This window comes from Helianthus annuus, chromosome 14, assembly GCF_002127325.2.
Source record: "Helianthus annuus cultivar XRQ/B chromosome 14, HanXRQr2.0-SUNRISE, whole genome shotgun sequence".
NCBI lineage: Eukaryota > Viridiplantae > Streptophyta > Magnoliopsida > Asterales > Asteraceae > Helianthus > Helianthus annuus.
In genome coordinates, this window is record NC_035446.2 from 155233985 (window position 1) to 155249613 (window position 15629).

Consider the following 15629-nt stretch of genomic DNA (forward strand, 5'->3'; position numbering starts at 1 on the left):
TTCAGTCCAAACGAAGGATCAATTTTGAAAGTCAATTTGTTTACAGTCCTTCGGTTCTCACACAAATATTTGGCATTATGATCTTAATATATGAGATTGTAAAAACCTTATGTACAAGTCCTTCAATGTATTCATAAGCAAAAAAAAATGAAAAATCTCAATATGCATTAGAATCAGTTTCTCTTGTCAAAATGGGTATAAACCAATATCAAGAAGACGATCACCTCATCTAGCGAGCAACTTCAAGGGGTATGCAGATCACGTATATGGTCAACAACATCACGCGAACCAGTCAACCACCTGATATCAGACCTGTGAAGTACACTAGCATGGTCACGAGTTGAGTCGTCAGCTCTCTGCTCCATAGGCATATGCCTGTCCGACAAGCTTTGGTTATGACGCACACGAACTCTATGACACTTCCTCTCGGTTGTACAACTCCCCCTCACTTCAACCACCAACATAACCTCCATACCACGTACATCTTCACACCAACTGTTTTGAGGAACACCATCTACGTATTCATTTAGGGTTTCATATCCTTGGTGATGAACCGAAATCTCCACAATATGATTTGGCTCTATGATACCAACCGTCGGCTTCACCTAGTTTAATCCAAATCCAATGAATGCATCACAACAATGTAGTTTTGTAGTCCAAATTATTAATATTACAAGTGGCGGAAATTTTTACCTCGAGCCATCGTGGAAACCCGTAAGAACCGCGTGGGTGGTGACTGGATGCTTGTTTTCCGTCTTTAATATTACACTGACCTTCACATATTACTTTAAATAAAGCCTTGTCTTCTCCGCTTTTATTGGTGATCCGCAAGACTGATGTATCATTGTCCTGAAGAATTATATTGTTTGTGCTGAGAATAGCTTCCGGAAATTTGCATTCTTCTTCAAGAATACGCCTAACTTTGTTATTAGATGTCATGATTTCTCCAAAAAGTTTTCTTCTTTTCGGTTCGTCTACTCGAGCCAGCTCCACGCTAAAGATGCAACGCACGGGCTTATGATCACTATCAGTCACATCCATGCACGCTTCATATCTAAAGGAAACCAAAACTTTTTCAGTAAACAAATGAACATAAAGATGAATACATATTTATAATTATTATTCACCCAAGATTAAGTAAATCACTAACTGCAAAACTGAAGAAACTACAGGACAGTTTAAACTGCATATATCTGATGAATCTGGACGGTTGTCACGATACAAGACTCGGTCACACCATGCAGGAATCCGCTTTTTCTCTCCAGAATCATACCCTACAACATGAAAATAAGTAAAGCTACAATAAGCAATTTCATAAATCATAACTATTTGATAACTTAATTTTGACTATATACCTGCTAAACCAGGTTGATGTCGTTCAAACTTATAAGTGGGTGGGAACGTAATAACGGCTTCACGCATTCCTTGAAATACAGTTCCAGCTTTCATTTCGATATGAAGCTGATCTTTCTCTCTAAGCCAATCGAAACTTCTTTGAGAGATAAAATCCCGTGCTTCATCGTAAGAAATGTCATCAAGCCGATAATTGAAGTCGCCTAAAAAGACAATCATGTCTGCCTCGGATAACTCTGGCAACTCATTCACTGATAGGCTACCCATAGCCTGCAATAGCTAACGTCAATTTAGATCCAATGAATAAAAACAAATAAAAATATATTACTTACGTTTTCGAGACGGGTCGTTTGGATAGCGGATGAGACTGCAGCTGCAAAAAGTAAGGCGGACACCAAAGGAGAACCAGAGAGAATCCAAAGTGAATAAGATGAGGTGGCAAGGAAGCAAGATAAAAAAAGGTACGGCAGCATACCGGAAGATGCGTTCACAAGATTAGAAGACCGATTAAAGGACATTGTCTTATAAACATGATCAAAATCGGCGTTACGGCGGTTAACAGCTTCCAGATGTGCAGCAAAGTGACAGTTCACAAAACATATAATCCGCCCGTAGATTCGCATCCTCAAACCAACTGCTCCCTGTACACACCAGTCAGTTATTAACAAAACTGAAATTGAATTAAAAATGTAACACGAGTAATCTAGCAGTTACCTTGTTACCGATAGCATTTCCGAATCCACATGGAACTGCTGCAACATCAATATCTCCAACATGACCTCTAATATTATATCTGACCCTGAAATGACATTCAGTACCAAGTTACGATCGGGTAGCATGGTTAACTAAAACCCCAAGAAAACAAACAATACTCACCACACACCAATAAGCATGCCTGCCAGCTGTCTAGAACCAACACGGTGAAAACTAGAACCTTCGTCCAAGGTTCTCCCAATCATGTCTAGCCACCACTGGCCCGCAGAACTTCCCTCAAGACCCACCTGCATCTGCACCAAAACAAAATATACGTTTGAATATTTTTTCGGCATATACTAGAAGTGAACTAAATTAAAAATTTATAAGAGACAACTTTCTTACGGTTTCTCTAGCAGCAGACATTGCAAGAAACCCAGCACCCATTTCAACCTCCTGCAATCCGACAGCAACGATATCGACATCTTTGGCTGCAGAACCCAACCACGATACAAGTGAATCGTGTGTGGCTCTTCCTTGGGCAACGTTCCATGTACCAGCCAAAATTTTAAAGTTTTCAAGCCTTGTGTATAATAATTCTCTGTCAGACAACTCTGAACTAAATATTTTATCTAACGCTCCAGGTGTCAATATACTCCATCCACGTATGCCACCGTCATTAGCCAATGTAAAGATATAACCAGGCCCTACAGCCATATCGATGATAGGACTGCCATGAGCAACCCACTCTCCAAGTATATTACCATCAAGATCCAATACTTGTAGCGTTCCGCTTGCATACCCGACCCATACGCGTAACCCGAATGTACATAAGCAACGAATGGCATAGGGATGATGCTGGAAATCTTGCAGACGGTTTCCATTTGCATCCCACTTCACAATTAATCCAGATGCAGATCCAGTCCAAATCGTTCCGTCAGCTGTTGTGATTAATGCTTCGATTCTTCGGCTATCGTCACCGTACGCTCCTTTTGCTGCAACTCGAAGTACAGCATCGGCTGCTCCCATTAATGCGTTACGTGAACGCTGAAAGAAACTCATTGAGCTTGGTAACTTATCTTTCTTAGTATTAGATGCAAATTTCATCTTTGCTTCCTCTTCTGCTGTCAGATCTTGTATTACAGTCAGATTTTCAGCCAGTCCATCGATATTGAAAACTTTCAACAACTCTCTTGTGTATGCATCCCTACAGTTAAGACATTTTTAAGGATTTGTGAATAAAATTTCAGTGAATTAATTGTTACAGCTCAATTAGTCACTTACCATAATGCAAATGCCAGAGGGCCCGCACTCCAAACTTTTGCAGCAGAACGATCAGATAACAAATATTTAACATCTGCTGAAAGTATGCTACAAGATATGCCATTCGCAGCAACTTGGTTCTTGAGATCAATGTATGATTTCTCAATGTCCCGGGATGCCAAGTTTTTTTCTTCTTTTGGCAATAAGAAAGCCTTTTCTAGAGTTTCCCATGGCCAGACAGTTATTGCACCACCCTCGGATCCAGACCATAGGTCACCTGGTTGAAGATTAGAATTAGATGAATATCCTAGTTACTTAGAATTCATCATAGAGTACAGAAAATATAAGCAATTTGATTACATGTTGGACAAATATTTGAATCATGGTATAGTTATTATATCTCTCTTAAACACAACAAGAAGAAAGTTGCAGAAATGAGTTGCCTGTACAAGGAAAATTAGCTTGTTAAAGGTCCAATTAGCTTTTGTTACAGCACTAAGATAACTTCCAAAAAAAGCTATTATGTTAAGATTGAACTAGCTGGTATGAGAAAAAAGACAAAATATCAACAATTAGCACAACAATATGTCCTTCTATAAGCACTTTGATATTCAAATAGACTCGAAAACAATGAGACGTGTAACGTCTTTTAGGTAGTTATTAGGGGCATAGTCGTCAATGGCGGCTATGGCGCTCGCTATAGCGCGCTACGTATCATATAGGTCATGTGTCGTTATATAGCACCATTTTTATTTTATTTTTTTTTCTTTTTTTCTCATCTCCACTGCTCGATACCTCAGGTCTGGTCTTATAACATGTATTTTTCTGTATTTTTCTCATCTCCACTTCTCGATAACATATATTTTTTTGTTTCTCTACTTTAGCACTAAACATGAAATAACGGGCGCTCTTTCGTCGCCATCACTACGTGGCTATTGACAACAATGATTACAGGTAAACTGTAATCTTCTATAAATTTATTATCCGAAAATCTTTGTAAGCAATCATGCTTTGCACCTGTTATTCGTTAAGCGCATTCTTGGCATGGATCCATGTGACAGAAGGCAGTCGTCAAGCGCTGAATAGGTCTAATTACTTGTAATCCCAACAATGGGTAAACTGATTGTCTTACAATACGACTTCTTATGTGAGAATTTGTAAGTATGTATGGCTGCAAGTCACATAGTGTTCATTACGGGCAATTCAGTAATACCAAAATGTCTGGATAGAAAAGGAAAATAAACAAGTTCACAAACCTGTTTGACAAAAAAACAAAATCGTGTGCCTTACGTATAACCTCAATATTGATAACCCTCTATATTTGGGCACTAGTTTCTCAAAACTTCAATAGGGTTAATCTAATTTGGAACTCAAGGGAGAGAGTATATACTATATACTAACACGATATGAGAGCATCTCATTCTAAATATCTTATACATGAAAATTTTCTATTTCTTGCTAGTCATCAACCCTAAGGTCTTTTCATAAGCGATATCCAGAGTGATAAATAGACTAGAGCACATAATTGGGATAAAGTTCTACAGACTTGAAGCATATATACTCCCACCAGCACAAAACCTATGGTTGTCAACTAATACATAACATTCCAAGTAACTTCAATGTCAACAAAAATCTAACAATCATAAGTTCAAGATACACTACCATAAGACGAAATAACCAGCGAAAGAACCGGTCCACGATGCGCCTGCCACGAAATATACGGTTTAAACGGAACATCATAATCATCAAAACACTGATCCATTCTCCAACACCTAATCCTCCCATCCTTATGCCCACTCCACACCGCCTTATTCCCATCATCCACCACCAAAGATAACGTCGGCGACGTCCTCACCGACTCATAAAACACCACCTCCCTCTCTTCCTCCCCTTCACAATACATATCCTTCATATCCCAAACCCTAACCCCACTCTCACATCCCCCCCACAACTGCCTCCCATCCCCTGCCCCCTCCAAAACCCTAACAAAACACCCAATCTGCGTCTCCCTAAGCGGATGCGGCCGGAATTCAAGACTCGGCGGCCGGTTCGGATGCACGGCGGCCTTAACAGGTAACCTAAACATCCCTCTACCTCCACCGGAGCCTATAAACTCCGGCAACGCCTGTTTGACTTCATTTTCCGTCAATAGCTTCCGGTCTAGATACTGCATCATGTAATCTAACCGGTTTCCGGCGGCGTTAACTAGAGAATTGTCTCCGCCGGTAGTATTGGTACTTCCGTCTTCCGATGATGAATCGTAGAAGCGATCGAAGACCATAAGTGGTCTGCTAGTGGTAGGGGTGTTATCGTAATCTTGTTGTTCAAGGTCATCATCGAAACTGATCAAATTGGGGGGATCTGTACCGTAATTGAGATGTGGAGTTGCTGGTGGTGAGTTGAAGGATGAGAATAGGTCATCGACGGTGTGGTTGTTTCTGGCAGCCATTGAAGTTGAAGTTGAAGATTGTTATCGTTTTGGAAATGAATTGAAATATTGAAATGTGGAAGATAGGTGGAGAGGATTCGTCTTATTTGATTATAAATTCTGAATTATTACGACTTATGAATTGTGAATTATTATGAATATGAATTATGAAGATGACGTGGTAGCACGTTTTTTTAATTTTACTTGCATAGATAGATTTTTTACAAATGACCGATTCGGTTTTTATGTGGTGGTGCACTAACCGTTATTTGTAACATCTGATACACGCTTATGTTTCTCACACACTAACGACTTTATTTTATTACAAAATGATATAGGAATCCTTCTTTAGTTTTCCTTGCGCCTTTTTACAAACTAACGACTTTTTTTTGTTATTATTATTCTCGTTATCAGGTGAGTTTTTTTTACACGAAAGTGAAATTGGGGTCATAAATATTTAGGGTGTTTGTTGTTGATGATGAATGGTGTGTGGTACGACTCGTAAACAAGATATGTCTTGATGTGAAATTATACAAGTTAGGTTTGAGTTAAACGGGTATGAGTTATAAACATGTTGACATGTTACTGATACAGTTAAGAATGTGTCTAAGCGAGTTTGACTTGACTAACATATTTGTGACACTTATATTGTATTTAACTAATAATGTTAAATGGTTAATAGGTGTCATTTAAGATATGTTTATGAAAACAGCATAGGTTTGTAGATTTATAGTTTTATAAATAACTAAATATTAATTGGCTAAGGTAGTTTGTTAAGGATTCTATGGATTGTATTTACCTTCCATTTTATTGTTGTAGCTATATTATTAATCAACTATGTAAAGTGAGTTGTGTCAATAATCGTATTACATGTGTCGTATTGTTTGCAATATTGATGTGTTTGTATTTAATTGTGTTAAACATGGTGTGTCATGTCATTAGTGTTACATTATATGATGTTAAAGTAAATCACATGTTTAGTTAAGTGGGGCGTATTCGAGTTGAAAAGTTGTGTCAAATATGTCGTCTCAAACATGACGCGTTTTGCCAACTCCATATTTAAGAGATGAGATTTAAGAGATGACTGCAACAAATATCTTGTTGATCTTAAGATGAACACTCATAAAACAATGTTGTTGAGAAGACTTCATTTGTATACAAACCCACTTACGTAGATAAACTTAGGGATAGTAAAAAAATGGAACTTGACGGGTATAATCAAAACATCCAGGTCACGGGGTACTGGAACGAGTATCTTTTTACCCAAAATATATACTCGAAATATTTTAGTTTTACTTTTCATTAAGCTTTGGTTGACATTCTAGTTCTAGTAATATCATTATGTGGAAAAAGAACTTTTTTTTCGGATATGTGTTTAATGATGTTATTAATACTTTGTATGCTATGAAATATGGATTTATATTTTGAAACTTTTATCATCACGAGACTTATATATTTTAGAGTTAACTGACTTAACTCTTATTTTCGTCTCAGTTTTACAATCATGATGGGACAGATACACGTCTTATTATCATTCCTAACCCAATAGGTATTAGACTGGGTGCAAAATATAGTTTTACAATCGGATATAAGTTTGAAATTACCATACCCATCCTAAATACGTCCCATTACCATTGCTGGAGTAAATGTTAGGTATATTGTTCTCTCCACTAATTTGATATATTGTCAAGATTGTGTGTTTTATCCATATCCTTGATAAAAACGTGGAGTCAAAGTTGAATATGAAGATATGGCCCTCCCTTTCCCTTTCGTATGGACTCCAGTATACGTTCCAATAGATCAAAGTTCCATGTTGACACACAAGTTAATAGTATTTTTTTAAGAGAAAAGTGTCGGAATAGTCCATGTGATTTGCTCATTTTTCACAATTAGTTCTTAACTTTCTAAAATTACAGCTATAGTCCCCAACTTTTGCAATTTCGTTCCCGAATAGTCCCTGGCGTGGATGGGGGTTAGTTATTGGTGTTAAGTGGATGCGAAATTACTAAAATGCCCTTGTCATTAAAAACCTAAATCATTCTTTATCTTCTTCTTCTAGATCAGAACCACCATCACCCCAGCCTCCACCCTTTCTGGACGACGACCTCTCCCCAACCTCCACCCTTTCCGACCACACGCCACCACACCCATCCACCTTTCTGGCTACTTTCGTTTTTCCGGCAAGCTCCACCCTTTCCGACCACACCCATCCACCTTTCCGGCTACTTTCGTTTTTCTGGCAAGCTCCACCCTTTCTGACCACACGCCACCGCCACCCCGTCATCATCAAACCACTCCACTGTCATCATCCAAACTCACTACCTTCATCGAACAACAAAATGGTTGTCTTCAAGATAACTTTTAGTTGAGCATATGATAAGCATAAGTATCTTGCAAGAAAAGATATACATAACTTACATCTGTGTCATCATCAACATCACTATCATGAATTCCAACATCGTAAAGAAGTCTTTTGTTTGCATCGGAAAGTACTAGGAAACAAGAAAGAAAGGTTGATTTATCAACTAATCTTAAAATAAACACCAATATTTCAAGATTCACTCACTTCCACAGGCCCGGATATAAATCATAAAAATTAATCTTGATAATACCATTCTTAGAACAATTAATCACAAATTAAACTCAAGGGTAAATTACACTTTTCGTCCTTTATCTTTGTATCGGATTGCAATAGATGACCTTTAACTTTAATAATACAGTCGCAGTCCTTTATTTGGAAAATGTATTACACCCTAGGTCCTTTAGCACAAACCAGGTTAGAATTTTCAGTTAATTATGGCATGTGTTATGCACATGAGGGTATATTAGTAATTTACTATTATATCTTTTTATTTCTTTCATTTTCACAGTCACACACAATCCAAACCCTTAGAGCATTCACATCCAATCCATTAAATTGTGTGTGTGGAGTTTTTATAATATAAAGAGTATAAAAAGTGGTTGTGAGTGGAGGAGAGAGAAAATGTTACTGTCCATCTGTATATTTGGGGGGACACTGTTCACCCCCTATACTTTTTTAATATATTTTGAAAGTGGTTGTGAGTGGAGGAAAGAGAAAAGGTAACGATAAAGGTATAAAAAATATTATTTAATTGAATAGCAGTGAGAAAATGTAGTGTTTTTTAGTGTAATTTAGGGTGAAAATGGTGGAATGGATGTGAATGCTCTTATCCCCTTAATCTTTCTTCTCTATCTAGAACACCTGTAACCTAAGAGCATTCTCATCCAAACCATCAAAATATGTGAGGGGTAGTTTTTATATTATAAAGGGTATAAAAAATGGTTGTGAGTAGAGGAGAGAGAAAATGTTACTGTTCATCTGTATATTTGGGGGGACACTGTTCACCCAGTATAATTTTTTTAATATATATTGAAAGTGGTTGTGAGTGAAGGAGAGAGAAAAATGTAATGATAATATTATTTAATTGAAAAGGAGAGAGAAAAAGTATTTGTTTTTAGTGAAAATATATTGATATAGGAGTTGTTTTTTAGTGAAATGTATGTATAATTTGATAGATTGGATGAGAATGCTCTAAAGTCTCACCACCACCCTATAACCATCACTTTCTCTCTCTCACACAACCAAACCCCCACCATTGCCCCCATCTTCAAAGTGAGATCTATGTAAGTTTCTCTCTCAATGGCCAAACCTCACCTTCGAGAAACCCACCCACAACCAAACCCTGTCTCCATCCCCACCACCGGAACCCTAGTTCCGCCCCTCTTTCCTCTTTAAAATCCAAACTTACTATCGATTTCTCTGGTCGTAGGTCACCCCGGTTCGTTTCCAATATGCATTTGCGTCGCCCGAAAGCCAGCGGCTCGGTTAGACACTCGGTTTCAGCCGAAGAAGCTATGCAGCAACTGATTCGGGACACCGGTGATGATCGGTTGATTGAAAATGTGTTGGTTAGGTTTCAGATGAAATTATGTGGGTCTGATGATTATAACTTCTTGTTGAGGGAACTGGGTAATTAAAGTTGAGGGAACTGGGTAATTAAAACAAGTGTTAGTAGTGTACTTGGTAGATTGGGGAAAGTTAAATTAGCTAAAAAAGTGTTTGAAAAGGTTGTTAGTGAAGGGTAACACTATTTATGCTTATTCTGCTTTGATTACTGCTTATGTGATAAGTGGGTAATGTGATGATGCAATAAGCATTAGGAGGATGCTGCTTCTAGTGGTGTATATATGGATTTTGCAAATAATGGGGCAAAGAATATCATGGCTAATGGTGGGTGGTTGATGCTGGTGGTGGTGGTGGTGGGTGTTTGAGAGAGAGAAAGAGAGAAGAGAATTCTGGAAAGATGGATTAATGGATTTTATATGTTTTAAAATTTTATAATCTCTTTTTGTTTTACTGTATTAGTATTATAATGGGAAAAGACAATACTACCCTTATGTGCAAAGCACATGCCATTTTTAACTGAAACTTTTAACTGGGTTAGTGTTAAAGAACTTAGAGTGTAATGCTTTTAACAAAAAAAAGGATTGTGACTGTAATTATTAAAGTTAAAGGTCATCCGTTGCAATCTGATACAAACATAAAGGACAAAATGTGTAAACTCAATTAAGAAAATGGGTATAATAAAATGGGTAAGGGAGGGGTGTGGTCGCCTACAATTTGCTTCGAACTACCTCCATCTCTTCACAGCTTATAGATTGGTAAGCGTGTCACGACGGAGATCTGACATTTTCTCAGGTAATGAAGGGAAGACGAAGACAGATGATGTAAAAAACGAGATTTAGGCGATGGGAGATGTTCCGTTAAGGAGTACAACTGCTTCGTGAAGCAGGTAAGTGAGTAACGACTGTGGCCGGAGATGCTCCTCAATTAAGAAAATGGGTATAATAAAATGGGTAGTGGAGGGGTGTGGTCGCGGGCAACGTGGCCGGAGAATAGATCTCTGGCAAGGTGGGGGTGAATGGTGGGGATTGGAGGATGTTACGTGGTGATACAATAGTGATGGGAGTGGTGGTGGCCGGATGTTATGGGAGGGTGGTGGTCGGAGGTTTGTGGAAGGTGGTGATAAGAGGATGTTGGGTGGTAGTGATGGTGGTTCTGATCTAGAAGAAGAAGATAAAGAAGGATTTAGGTTTTTAATAGGGTAAATTACACTTTTCGTCCTTTATGTTTATACCGGATTGCAATGGATAACCTTTAACTTCAATAATTACAGTCACAGTCCTTTATTTGGAAAACTTATTACACATTTCGTCCTTTAGTACTAACCTAGTTAAAAATTTAAGTTAAATCTGGTCTTGTGCACCTCATGTGAGGGCATTTTTGTCTTTTCAGACTTTGTTTCTCTCTTTTATGAAACTCCCACCTCTTTCTCAAACTCAGACTCCACAATCTGGCGAGGGGAGGGGTTCTTCCTATACAATCAGAGCAGCAAAGCAAAATAAAATTAGATGAGTATACAAAGTGTTTAAGAAGACGCTGGACGAATTGGACTTTGAGTTCTTGGGGAATATTAAAGGAAAGCAGTGTAGGCTTCAGACCAGTTTGTACAGTAACGAAACACACAATAGAAGTAGAGAAGAAATATTACTTTATGGTTTGACTATTCAAAAGCCTACCATTGTTATACAATTACGATGTCTTTTTTTCAAAATCATGTAAGCAAGCATCTTGATCTACCTTAAATAGTCACTGTATGTGATAAAAATTAAATTATATTAATATCGATGTGTAATCTTGAAAAAGTCAATTCCCTGTTAATCTTTGAAGGTTTTTTTAGAGAGGAGTAAACTCTGCCGCCGATGATGGTGGAGATGGTGTTGGTGAGCAGCACAGATTTGTGATTGTGATTTCAGTCAAGGAACCAGATCTGGATCTGACTGACTGGACGAATTTTGTGATTGTGTATCTATATATTAAATACATGTGGTTAGGGTTCTAGGGTTGGGGAATTGAGGATTGGGGAATTGGGGAAGATAATGCATATATGTAATTATTATTGGTTTTATTTATTAATAACATTTTAAATAAAAGCGTGAAATGACCAGAATACCCTTAAGTGAATAGACTTAATTGATAATTTTAACCTAGTTAGTGTTAAAGGACGAAAGGTGTAACGAGTTTTCCAAATAAAGGACTGTGACTGTAATTATTGAAGTTAAAGCTCATCAATTGCAACTAGTTTAATACCCGTCCGGTGGACGGGTTACGTTAATTTAATATATACTAACTATATGAATGAACCTATATTGCACCCAAAATTAAACAACGTGACAAACAAAAGCACCATCTTTTAATTCATAAAAGAAAAACGAACGTCAACAATTTACAACCACAAAATGATAAAAAGTAAAATTGATAGAGGACTGAAACATGAAATAGTGCCATTTTGATGCAAAAGTAAACGGTAAGCCAAACACATGTGTGGTAAAATACATCAACATGGGTGGAATGTTTATTAACATTCGAACGTGGTTTATTGACTCAATCTCTCCAAGTTAACACATATGACTTGCATAGTCAACCGCTTGATGCATAATGAATTGATTACTTTTAACATGCACTAACCCATTTGCTGCTTTAACTCAATATTTCCCGTCCACAAAAATGTTAACCTATTATTGATCAATTTAATTAATTAATTCAATCACAATTTAGGTCACTTTGACTAAAATTTTTATTTGATTCAAAAATCATAATTATACACTTTAATATTTTACTCATCACATAAAACGGTTTTAGTTGTTATTACGATACATTTTAACCATTTAGTGGTGTTAAAGAGTAGAATTCCATATCATTTTATCCATTCCGATCCAATCTAGTTTTTAATGTTTTAAAACAAAATAAAGTCAGCTTACATATGATTCCAACAAAAAAATACACCTCAAAGTGAATTCATTATATATGATTTTTTTTTTTTTAATTCGACATCCCTTGCCTTCTTTGCATCTCTTTCATGCCAGTTGCTTCTTCTCCTCATATGTTAAAGTCCCAATTGTTATATTTATCTTGAAATTATAGATATCATACCAAAAATGGCATTTTCATTTGACCTAATAAATCAAAATTCTATCTTATTTGTTGTATAAACATTATATTCACACTGCCATTATGAAAGTAGCGCGCACCATCAAATTAATTATTTTTTGCACCCACAATTGGAGATCCCTCAATCTGCAATAAGTAAATTTGGCAAGATTAATAACACCACAACATTTTTACAAAGTAGTATGAAAATTTGCATATTGTAATTACCTTACAAGACAAGAGATTAAGAGAACAACCATCTTCTTATTGTGTGTTTCAACCTGTTTGACCCATTTTCATACCATCTATATTTTCCAAGTTTTGCCCCATTGCCCCATTTAACAACCCTTATCTAAACAAATGTCATGTCTGCAGATTGTGATATCAACAATAGTAACACGGAAAATTGTGGTTTTATCATAATGAACAGTGGAATGGCAACAAAAAAATACTATTCCTATGTAGCAAGAGAAGATAAATGCAATAAATTAATAGCTAAAAACATGCAGTCAAAATAATAGAATTTCAAAAGTACCTGCTATGGATGAAAAAAGTTTGCCTGGTGCAGTCGCCAAGCAACCTGTATCTATTGCTATTGCATCTGCCATTTTTATTTAAGTTTCACTCCACTGGTGTTTTCACGGGTTCCTGTGGAACCCACTTGAGCCAAGCAGTAACTATGGTTTGATGTGGTGTATTTTGCAACAGACAGAAAATAAATAAAGCTATTTAAAAACTACACCGACTATAGCTCCACCCCCGAATTTTCTAAATGAAACCAAGAAAGTGGTCACAAAACGAATGTCTTTAGGTTGTAATATCAACAATGGTGACACAAAAAGTATGATTTGTACACATAACACCTCAATTAGGTTGGTCAGTTCGAACCAACAAAACAGGGCAACCCTCATTGTCATTGACTCGCTCGATCCTTGAGATCATTAGTCCATCACCTGCTTTTCAAGCAACACATACATACATACATACCATGATTACATATGTGACAAATTGAATCCCACCATGATTTGGACAAGCACCAGATCCAACATATTTTCGATCATCGAACTTGCTTTCTGGTCAAAAACTTGTTTATTGTATTTATACTTCGTTCTCTACACATTGCAACAAACATATACAGTGATCAGTATTTTACATATCACTATGTCTATCATTGCCAATATAGAAACAAATTATATGATGAATACTCACAGCTTCACACATTAGTCTATCATCATGGAAGGTAGTTCATTCAATAATAGCCTAATGTTTGTGAGAACAGTTTAAATATTAAGAGATGGCTGCCATGCACTCGATCAGACAATCATTTAAAATTACATAAATCAGAGTAAAAAAATTCAATTAGCAGATTTCTTAAGGTAATTGACCAACCAACTCACCTTTTGAGGGAGGTTAAGAATATCAAACGTTAGCATTTGCTCATTCAAAGGGAGGGATGGAGAAGAGTGTGTGACAACTCCAAGCTCATCCCCAAAGCCTAATGCAGTCACCACTGGTCCATCAAGAGAAAGTGAGAAACAACATGCCTCTGCAAAAAAATAAATAAATAAATAAATAAAAACACAAGTTTACTATGAAATTATAACTCAAACAACATAAGGTTAGCATGAAATGATGTGCCTCCTGTAGAACACACATGGGAAGAATTCAGGATGAAAAATGTCCCAATTTCCTGGAAAGGAAACAAAATAAAAACTGTTGGATATTTATCGTATATTTCTACCAGAATTCGTGGTACGTGTAGAAATATATAAAAAGAACACATCAATTTTGCAATTGGAACGGACGGAATGGATACATATTATAAACCTGACCTAATCTTATAATCAAAGATCAACCTATATATATGAAACTATACCATCACCGAGCTAATTTACCTTGTAAGCGATGTATGAACAAAACCTAGATATCAGCAGATTATACGCAGGTTACTGCCGTCGAAATTAAACAACCTACATAAAGAAAATGATGCATATTTAGCAATGCTAACCCTAAATTTTCCAATTTGGGTGTAACCCAAATGAATGCTTCTCTGGCCTTTAATCAAATCATTTTCAAATCCTGTCAAAAAACATCGTAAAAGCAAATTCACTATACGTAAGGCTCAAAAAAAAGATTGCTCTTACCAAAGCATGAATCCCGAATCATCAATAACTTGAACAAATAATCAAATTCTGATCCCGAAGAAGAATCCATGATGCCGAAGAACGAAAAGAAACCCTAAAAATCCATTATGTTAGCATCTGGAGTAAAAAGTGTGAATAGAGAGAGAAAGATCGAGATGATACCAGTTTTATTCGGAGCAAGAATCAAGAAAATAGGATATCTGTGATGCAAGTTTTGGGATGCCAAATGAGGGAGTGCGATGATGATACTGGGAAGTCTGATATGCGTTCTTGAGGTTGTCAGCAAGAAACCATTTATAACCTACTTAAACTGCAGGATTGATAACCCTGAAATACGGACAAAGAGGGGAGAGTGGGGAGTTATTTGGTAACCTACTTAAAACTGCAGATTAACTGCTGATAACTGCTCTAGAAACAGTTATTTTTATGAGTTTAAAGGGCTGAGATTTAATCTCAGCATGATCCAATGGTGGATATTGATTTAAGAGTTAATTAGACTTAAAGGGAACCATATATATATATATAATTCGATACAAACATAAAGGACGAAAAGTGTAATTTACCCTTTTTAATAATATGGGCATTTTAGTAATTTTACATCCACTTAACACCAAAAATTAACCCTCCTCCGTGACAGGGACTATTCAGAAACGAAATTGCAAAAGTTGGGGATTATAGTGTAATTTTAGAAAGTTAGGGACTAAAGGTGAAAAAAGGCAAACCACAGGAATTATCC

The 15629-nt window shown here is 36.7% G+C and overlaps 2 protein-coding genes across 10 annotated transcripts; both read right to left on the bottom strand.

Annotated features, from left to right (window-relative positions):
- On the bottom strand, nucleotides 1–5864 carry LOC110904499 (type II inositol polyphosphate 5-phosphatase 15). 2 transcript variants are annotated; one of them, XM_022150342.2, is made up of 11 exons: nucleotides 4972–5864; nucleotides 3331–3586; nucleotides 2452–3253; nucleotides 2230–2360; nucleotides 2068–2152; nucleotides 1829–1994; nucleotides 1686–1726; nucleotides 1356–1623; nucleotides 1151–1274; nucleotides 694–1054; nucleotides 1–605 (listed from the first exon to the last, which is right to left on the bottom strand). In XM_022150342.2, the coding sequence occupies exons 1-11, from the start codon at nucleotides 5756–5758 to the stop codon at nucleotides 243–245; spliced, it is 3384 nt and encodes a 1127-aa protein (XP_022006034.1). In that variant the 5' UTR covers nucleotides 5759–5864; the 3' UTR covers nucleotides 1–242. The 2 variants fall into 2 exon arrangements, with proteins under 2 accessions (XP_022006034.1, XP_022006033.1); XM_022150341.2 differs by having other exon boundaries at nucleotides 1686–1994.
- A 6664-nt stretch (nucleotides 5865–12528) lies between these two features.
- On the bottom strand, nucleotides 12529–15288 carry LOC110904500. 8 transcript variants are annotated; one of them, XR_002572578.2, is made up of 7 exons: nucleotides 15056–15288; nucleotides 14894–14987; nucleotides 14645–14719; nucleotides 14404–14439; nucleotides 13959–14295; nucleotides 12978–13861; nucleotides 12529–12896 (listed from the first exon to the last, which is right to left on the bottom strand). XR_002572578.2 is itself a non-coding variant. In XM_022150343.2 (4 exons), exons 2-4 carry the CDS (start codon nucleotides 14961–14963, stop codon nucleotides 13742–13744), a joined length of 339 nt encoding a protein of 112 aa, XP_022006035.1. In that variant the 5' UTR covers nucleotides 14964–14987; nucleotides 15056–15283; the 3' UTR covers nucleotides 12603–13741. The 8 variants fall into 8 exon arrangements, 1 of the variants encoding a protein (XP_022006035.1); XR_004879678.1 differs by lacking the exon at nucleotides 14404–14439 and having other exon boundaries at nucleotides 12529–12775; nucleotides 12851–12896; nucleotides 15056–15287; XR_002572576.2 differs by lacking the exon at nucleotides 14404–14439 and having other exon boundaries at nucleotides 13959–14009; nucleotides 14147–14295; nucleotides 15056–15286.
- Nucleotides 15289–15629: the final 341 nt, after the last annotated feature.

Bases quoted from the DNA above. Each gene is read 5' to 3' on its own strand.
- LOC110904500 (XM_022150343.2), bottom strand. From the start codon at position 14,963: ATGGATTCTTCTTCGGGATCAGAATTTGATTATTTGTTCAAGTTATTG. The intron at 14,296-14,893 runs GTAAGAGCAATC...ATTTTTTTGCAG, and splicing joins GATTCGGGATTCATGCTTTG to AGGCATGTTGTTTCTCACTT. The intron at 13,862-14,146 runs GTGAGTTGGTTG...TGCAATGTGTAG, and splicing joins TTCTTAACCTCCCTCAAAAG to AGAACGAAGTATAAATACAA.
- LOC110904499 (XM_022150341.2), bottom strand. From the start codon at position 5,758: ATGGCTGCCAGAAACAACCACACCGTCGATGACCTATTCTCATCCTTC. The intron at 2,361-2,451 runs GTAAGAAAGTTG...GTTTTGGTGCAG, and splicing joins TGTCTGCTGCTAGAGAAACC to ATGCAGGTGGGTCTTGAGGG. The intron at 1,995-2,067 runs GTAACTGCTAGA...TGGTGTGTACAG, and splicing joins GAAATGCTATCGGTAACAAG to GGAGCAGTTGGTTTGAGGAT.